The sequence below is a fragment of the Delphinapterus leucas genome, chromosome 14 (genome assembly GCF_059928025.1).
Source record: "Delphinapterus leucas isolate spDelLeu-1000000601 "Yukka" chromosome 14, BTC_Dleu_Yukka2, whole genome shotgun sequence".
NCBI lineage: Eukaryota > Metazoa > Chordata > Mammalia > Artiodactyla > Monodontidae > Delphinapterus > Delphinapterus leucas.
In genome coordinates this window covers 9,543,847-9,551,588 of record NC_143142.1, presented here as the reverse complement: position 1 = coordinate 9,551,588, position 7,742 = coordinate 9,543,847, and the positions used below count along the sequence as shown (strand labels likewise).

Below are 7,742 nucleotides of genomic sequence, written 5' to 3'. Positions count from 1 at the left end.
CAGTAAAAAAAGAAAAAGAAAGAAAGAAAGAAAAGAAACACGGATTACTGTGCTGGCTACCAAGCTAAGTTAAAGTAAAACTTCTAAAGGGGCCAAGGTCTAAAGTTCGCACATTCTTGTGAGATCTGTCTCCACCGAAGGAAACCCCATTACCAATAGCTCTACCAATCATGTACACTTCTTTTTGAGTCTCGTGAAGGAGGAAAAAGAAGTTCAAAGTGAAGGAACATGGGTTCAAATGAAGGTCAGATACCCAAAAGAGTTTTCTGGTCAGTGGTGCCGGGGTTGGAAAAGCGGGGAAAAGGTAATCAGATGTGGGTGGCCCCGGGAGGTTGTTCGATTCCTACCCTGTTGGTCTTGGCAAGGGAAGACAGGACGGACTGTCTTTGACACCCGGCTGACACAGTGAGAGCCTACTGTGTGCCAGGTGCCGGGGATACAAAGAAAACTATGGGAGGCTTGTGTTCCAGGTGCTTTATATGTAGCAAGACAGTCTCCGCCCTGAAGACACTTGCAGTCCATTTTCGAAGTTGCATCAGGTGGGGCAAACACGGATTCTCCTAGCAGCTTGAGAACGGTGAACGCTGCGCGGGTGAGGGGCGCCCAGAACCACTGCGTTTGGGTTCTCTACACTAGGCCGGCCCTGCAGGCGAACATAGACACTCCCTCTCCGAAGAGCAGACCCGCCTCGAAGAGGGCGGATCCGGGCAGGGCCGGCCGGCGCCGGGCCCTCACCCGACCCCAGCGAACGCGGCCCTGCGCGGCGCCCGCTCCTCACGTGTCCCTCCCTGCCCCGGGCCGCCTCACGTTCTGCTTCCGCCCGACCCTTCCGACTTCCGGTAAAGAGTCCCCATTCCGCACCTCCGCGCCCATCCGGCGTCGCCACGCGGCACCTCTGTGTGCCCGACCCCCGATGCGCTCGGCGGCCGCAGCTCCTCGGGGCCCCGCGGCGGCCATCGAGCCTCGTCGCTTCGCTGCGGCCAGGTGGCCCGGGCGGCGCTCGCTCCCGCGGCCGGCGCGGCGGGGCGGCGGCGGCAGCGGCGGCGGGCTCCGACACCGTATCCCTCCGCCGCCCCTCCCCCGCCCGGCCCCGGCCCCCCTCCCTCCGGGCAACGCTCGCCTCCCTCCGCCTCAGACTGTTTTGGTAGCAACGGCAACAGCGGTGGCGCGCCCCGGCCCGGCTCCCGGCGGCTCCTCGGTTTCGGCGGGCCTCCCCGCCCCTTCGTCGTCCTCCTTCTCCCCCTCGCCGGCCCGGGTGCCCCCCCCGCCGCGCCTACCCGCGCCTCCCCGCTCGGCGCCCGCGCGTCCCCGCCGCGCTCCGGCGTCTCTTCGGCGCGCCCGGCTCCCGGCTGTCCCCGCCCGGCGTGCGGGCCGGTGTATGGGCCCCTCACCATGTCGCTGAAGCCCCAGCAGCAGCAGCAGCAGCAGCCCGCGGCCGCCAATGCCCGCAAGCCTGGCGGCGGCGGCGGCCTTCTCACGTCGCCCGCCGCCGCGCCGTCGCCGTCCTCTTCCTCAGTCTCGTCGTCCTCGGCCGCGGCTTCCTCCTCCTCCTCCTCCTCCTCCTCTTCTTCCTCGGTGGCGGCGGCGAGCGCAGGCGGCGGGCGGCCGGGCCTGGGCAGGTGGGTGTCGCGCCCCTGCCCCCTACGCTTAGGGGCCTGGACCAGCCCGGGCCTCGCGTCCCCTCCCCCGCGGCCCGCACCGCGGTCCCCGCCCCGTGACTGCCTGGGCTGGGGGGGCGGGGTGGGCTGGGGGCCTTCAGTGGGGGTGGCGCTCCTGTCTAGAGCCTGGTGCGGTAGGGTGAGGGGGCGCCGCGGAATCCCTCTGGGAATGTCAGGCGGTGTCCATCCTCCTGCAACATCCCCACCCCCTCTCTCAAACGGTCAAGATGGAAGGACTCGGCAGCCTCCCCCTCTCCATTTAAGTGTTCGGGAGGCTTCACAGGTCTCGGCGATTGTCAGCCCTCGATCACGTTTTTTAAGGCTCCTCTGCCCCCAGTGAGGGGGATGCTTGGGCAGCGCTCCCACCTCCTTTAAATATTAACGTGGAAGGGTCTTTAGGTTTAGGTTGTCTCCCGAAACTTGCCAACTCCCCCGTTTGGGAATAACGAGGGAGGGGGGGAAAGTTAGGGCAGTGTCTCCCCCCCCCGCCTGTTAAAGGGGCAGCCACAGCCTCAGCTGGAGTCATGAGGGTCTGTGCAGTCTCCTTACCCACGCCCTTCTCTGCCCAGGGAGAGATCGAAGGACCGGGTGGAGGTGGGTGGGCAGTGACCCCCGCAGCCCTTCCCATTTAAGTCTGAGGCGGCGGCGGGGGCTCCAGAGCTCCGCGGGAATCGTGGGGCTCTGTGCGGCTTCCCGCAGCGTTCCGCCCTCCCCCACGTGCGGAAGGGATGGGGGAGTGCCCGACCCCCTCCCGGCCTCCCTCCTTCCCCCGCAAGGCCTCTCTGGCGCGGGTGGCGGCCGAGCCGCATTGCTGTTCCGAGGCCGCGGAGGAGAAGGCGCCTTTGAATAGTGGTGGGCGAAGGCCGGCCCCAGGCGCGGCAGCTCGGGCCGGACCGGGGACGTAGCGGGCGTTGGCGGCAGGGGGCGGGCACGCTGTGTGTTTTTTCCCAGTCCTTGCCCCGATTTATAAATTTCCAGAGAGGGATGTCAGCAGGAGGCACGGTGGGGTTTCGGAAGGCAGAAATGCGGTGTTTACTTGCGTCGCCTCCCCCACTTCACTTTGACCCAGGTTTGTGGTACAGACTGGGGGCTCACGTCGCCTCAGCCGACCGGGTCTGGCTCTGGAGGCCTGGTGCCGGGTGCGTGGGGGGGGGGGGTTGTCAGTTCGCATTTCGCGAACTAAGAAAATGCTTAGTGTTCAGACGGGGCAGCAAATGTCAATAGATTGCGTTCCATTGTGGCCAGTGCCCTTAACTTGGGGATTGCCGCCAGAGATCACCAAGGGCAGGCCAGTCCACGTCCCCTGTGCCCCGAGCCCATCCGTGTTGCCGGCACTACCGTGCCTCCCCTTAGGCCTAGACGGGGTTGGCAGGCTCGGTGATGAGAGTCCTCAAGTAGACCTGGCTTTAGCAGGTGGTGGGATAAGGGTATTTTTTGATGCAGAGTTTTCTCTTTTTCTTCTTTTTTTTTCAGTTTTCTTTTTGAAAACAGGTTTTTAGCAATCCATTTCCAAAGAATTATCATTTATGGCAGGATAACTTATCCATCAAGATGATTCAGAGCTGATTTTTTTTTTAATAAATTTAAAAATTTTATTTTTGCAGCGCGCAGGCACGGGCTTTCTCTAGTTGCGGTGAGCGGGAGCTACTCTTCCTTGCGGTGCCGGGCTTCCCATTGCGGTGGCTTGTTGCGGGGCACGGGCTCTAGGCTCACGGGCTTCAGTAGTTGTGGCACGCGCGTGGGCTCTAGAGCGCAGGCTCAGTAGTTGTGGCGCACGGGCTTAGTTGCTCCGCGGCATGTGGCATCTTAGTTCCCCGACCAGGGCTCGAACCCGTGTCCCCTGCATTGGCAGGGAGATTCTTAACCACTGGGCCACCAGGAAGGCCCCAGAGCTGGTTTTTTAAGGAGTTCTGCCTTCAGTGTGGGACAGTCAGGAACACTGGTTTTTTCTTGACTTCTACCCTACCCACCCACCCCCGCCCCCCACTCCCAGTTTTGCCTTTGAAGCATCTACAGTTGCTACCTATCAAAACTAGTTAAAATGAAGTGCTTATTTTCCCAGCTCTGTCCACATACAATTCTGTAACTTCAGTTCCCGTTTTCCAGTGGCATCCATAGTAAAAAAAAAATTCTGGAAAAAATTTAAGTATAATTTTTATAAAGAAGGATGCACTGTTTTTTCCTTTTTGGGATCAGATAGAAATCTGGCAGATATATTCAAATTGTTTAAATAATTAAAAATGAAAACTAAGGTTTTTAGATTGCATCAGTTTTCCTTAGGCTTAAAAATTAGAGAATTTGTTCAGAGTGGCTTGAGTGATCAAAAATATTTGGAATGTTTTAATACCACAGATCTTTTTTGTTTCTTGAGACTTCACAAACATTTAAGATTAATTTAGATTCTTGCTTGCTTTAAGTTCTTTTCTTTGAGTCATAAATTGTATGTAGCCCTTATTCTTTTTGATGAATATGTGAAGTTTCGTTTAATGTATTGGATTCATATAGTGTGAAATTTTGTTCTTGTACACGTTCTTTAGTTAATGTACTTGTGGAATTCCTTTCCATTTTGAATCACTGTTACTGGGTTCTTTATAAACCAATTACAGTTTCTAGAGTTTCTTCACGTATGCTTGTGTGTATCAGCAGTTCAAATGTGTTTCTGGGACCAAAGGTGAATTAAAAAAATGCAGCATTGGGTTTGCCATGTTTATAGACAGCAAAATATTCTTGAAAGTCTAGAAACTCACATGTCTGCTTTAAATAATACAGCATTTCATATTCGAATTTTTTTGTTGTAAACTGGATTTTCATGGCTTTCAAAAATTTATTGTCTTTAATTGTCATACGCTTTAGAAGGTGGCTGTTTTCTCTTAGATTAATGTAAACACAGTGTTAAAGTGTGAACGTAATTTTACCTTAATCCAATTCTTATTTTTGCCGCTTTGATTTTTATGTGGCTTTAGTGATTGTGTATGTTATTTTGTGTTCAGCTTTTTTCTTCTTAGCACTGCATTATAAATTTTCTTTTTAAAGTTTCTGCTTAGCCATTCTATTGTGGGGATTTGGGTTTCCACATTTTTGCTATTATAGATGGTGGTGCAGTAAACATCTTTATACTAAGAGCATTTTGCTTCAGTCTAATTATTTCCTTAGAGAAAGTTCCCAGGAGTGGTTTTACTAGGTCAGAGGTCTTCAAGTTTTTTATGGCTCTTGCTAGCTGTGCCATAATACTCTTCAGGAGACTTGTGTTAGTTTCCGGTGCTGAAAAGGTGGTTCTTTTATAGAACGGTTTTTTGTAGTTTGTCGAACACTTTGGGGGGTTTTGAAGGGAAAAGTTGCATTTACTGTCAAGTGCATACATAATTAAGTGCTTTTATTAGTTACCTGTTTATCTTTCACTTCGGTTTCTCTGAGGATTTAATTAATGAATGTGAAGGTGGTTTGAAAATTGTAACTGTTAATATTAATGAGGATACATGGTATATCTATTGTGCTGATACTTCTGCTACGTAGAGGAATGACAATCCTGAGGAACTTATTCTGAAACTTTGTTTTTGGTTAACCTTCCTCGTTCATCTAAAAGTATTTTTTATTAGCTGCTAGTATAAGATGAAATTTTTTAGTACCTTTTTTTGTAATTTCATAGCACTATTGGGAATTATCACTGGTTAAGCCGTATCTCTTTCTTTTCCATGTTCCCTTCCCTGTTAAAATATATGTGTTGCATGTGTATGTATCCATAGATAGATAGATGTAGATACAGGTTTATAATCCTTTTACTGTATTCCAGACCCTAAAATAATACAGTATTAGAATTTCTTTGGATACAGGATTAAGTGTGAATGAAAACTTTCTTAGTAATTTTCAGCTTAGTACTTTCACTGCTTCTTTCTCTTAAGGCATTGCAACTTAGAAATTATGCTGCAGTTCATTGTAATTGTTCATCATGCTTCCATTTAAATATTGGTGAGATTTTTGTCTCTTTAAATTAAGTTTCTTATAGAAGAGCCTAAAAAAACTACATTCATTCAATACATAAATGTATTGAAAATCTGTGTACAATGGAGAGGTAGGTGCTTGGGATATATTAATGAATAAAAGGAAAGATAGCTGCCCTCCAGTCGTTTACATTCCGGTGTGAGGAACCAGACAATAAATGAGACATTAAATTAGCAAACTGTATATATTAGTTAAGAGCCATAGGATTAGAGGAGAGCAGATTAAAGATATGATATGGGAGTGTGGGGGAAGGGAGTGGGTTGCAGTTTTAAATGGGTTAGCGGAGGCCTCTTGAAGAGGTAACATTTGAGCAAAATTTTGAACGTGAGGTAGTTAGCCATTTGCTTTTAACCTAAATTAATTAATCATATGGCCCCAGTTGTAATTTATAAGGTTTGAACTGCATCATCCCTTGCTAATTCATTCTTTTATGTGGATTAATAAATTAATCCACAGGTAAACTGTAGATGGCTGTTAAAAGAGGTACCTTTTTGTGTTTCTACTGGGCTTTTTAATTTTACCTAATCAGTTTAATTTTCATCCCAAGTACCTAAAGAAAATATACTTAAAAAATTTTATTGGAATATAGTTGATTTACAATGTTGTGTTAGTTTCAGGTGTACAGCAAAAATACACTGTTTAAGATTGGGCAAAAACCTGCAACAAATAGCTTATCTTTGACAAAGGTAAAAGTAAGCCTATAGTTGCTTAAAGATTTTGCATTTTGAAAAGTCAGCGCATTGCATGGTATCAGTCATGGTGTTTCTTTTTTGGTTAAATGTAAACTTGCATTTTCTGTGTTTCTATACTTTTACACAGGGGATGTTAACTATAGCTATTTAATAGCCATATGTTTCAGCTTTAAGGAGTTTTTTGTCTAAATAGATACAGCTGTGTTAGTACTTATTTTCACCATTGCAAAGTGTTTACCTTGAAAAGGATTTTAAGTTTTTATAAGATTTTTTCCCTAGAATTGTAATTTTCTATTTTGGCTAGATAATAATAGTATTTTGATATCATTTTAAAGAGTTAAGCCTAAACAAAACTCTCTCTTTGTAGCTATTTCAAATGATTGTGACTTCAGTGGAGATACAGTTTACTAACAGGCCTACCTGCTACTGTATTTTTTTAATTGAAAGTACTTGCCTTTTTTTTTTTTTTTAGCCTATCTGGGTCATCTGTGAGTGTTAACCATACCAAGATTTAAGAGGTCCATATATTTTAGCAAGAGTGTCATTAAAATAAAAGTAGATTGCTCTTTCCTCTTGAGGTCTTTTTACCTCCTTAGATGTTAGATTTCAAAAATAAGGATGTGTTGGGACTTCCCTAGCAGTCCAGTGGCCAAGACTGTGCTTCCAGCGCAGGGGGCACGAGTTCTATCCCTGGTTGGGGCACTAGGATCCTGCATGCTGTGGGGTGGCCAAAAGGGGAAAAAAGCGGGGGGGGGGGCTTCCCTTGTGGTGCAGTGGTTGAGAATCTGCCTGCTAATGCAGGGGACACGGGTTCGAGCCCTGGTCTGGGAGGATCCCACATGCCGCTGAGCAACTAGGCCCGTGAGCCACAACTGCTGAGCCTGCGCGTCTGGAGCCTGTGCTCCGCAACAAGAGAAGCCGTGATAGTGAGAGGCCCGCACACCGCGATGAAGAGTGGCCCCCGCTTGTCACAACTAGAGAAAGCCCTCGCACAGAAACGAAGACCCAACACAGCAAAAATTCATTAAGTAATTAATAAAACAAAGGACTAGTCTTTAAAAAAAGCGGGGGGGGGGCGGAGAGTGTTCGTCAGAAAATTTACTCATCAGTAAATATGAAGCTGGTATCAAGCTTTTGAAAGATTGCAGCACGTAAATCTAGAATTTGTAATGTAGACACTTTTGATCCCATAACTTTACTAACATTACTCATGATTAGAAACAGGTTGACCTATATCTTAGGCAGATTTTTTTTTTTTTTTTTTAGAAGATGTTGGGGGTAGGAGTTTAATTTATTTATTTTTGCTGTGTTGGGTCTTCGTTTCTGTGCGAGGGCTTTCTCTAGTTGTGGCAAGCAGGGGCCACTCCTCATCGCGGTGCGTGGGCCTCTCATT

At 48.4% G+C, this 7,742-nt stretch overlaps 1 protein-coding gene across 19 annotated transcripts in view; it reads left to right on the top strand.

The window, feature by feature from the left end:
- The first annotated feature begins 1,080 nt into the window (after positions 1–1,080).
- Positions 1,081–7,742, top strand: part of ATXN2 (ataxin 2) — a 136,998-nt gene continuing 130,336 nt past the window's right edge. For 13 of the 19 annotated variants that reach the window (XR_002648000.3, XR_002647999.3, XR_016387479.1 and 10 more), the window contains exon 1: positions 1,082–1,619. Coding sequence is in view for 11 of the 19 variants with exons in the window: in XM_022597870.3 (XP_022453578.1) it covers positions 1,393–1,619 (227 nt within the window). In the remaining 8 variants the exon portion in view is untranslated. The other 6 variants (XR_016387481.1, XM_022597862.3, XM_022597873.3 and 3 more) reach the window with 3 other exon arrangements.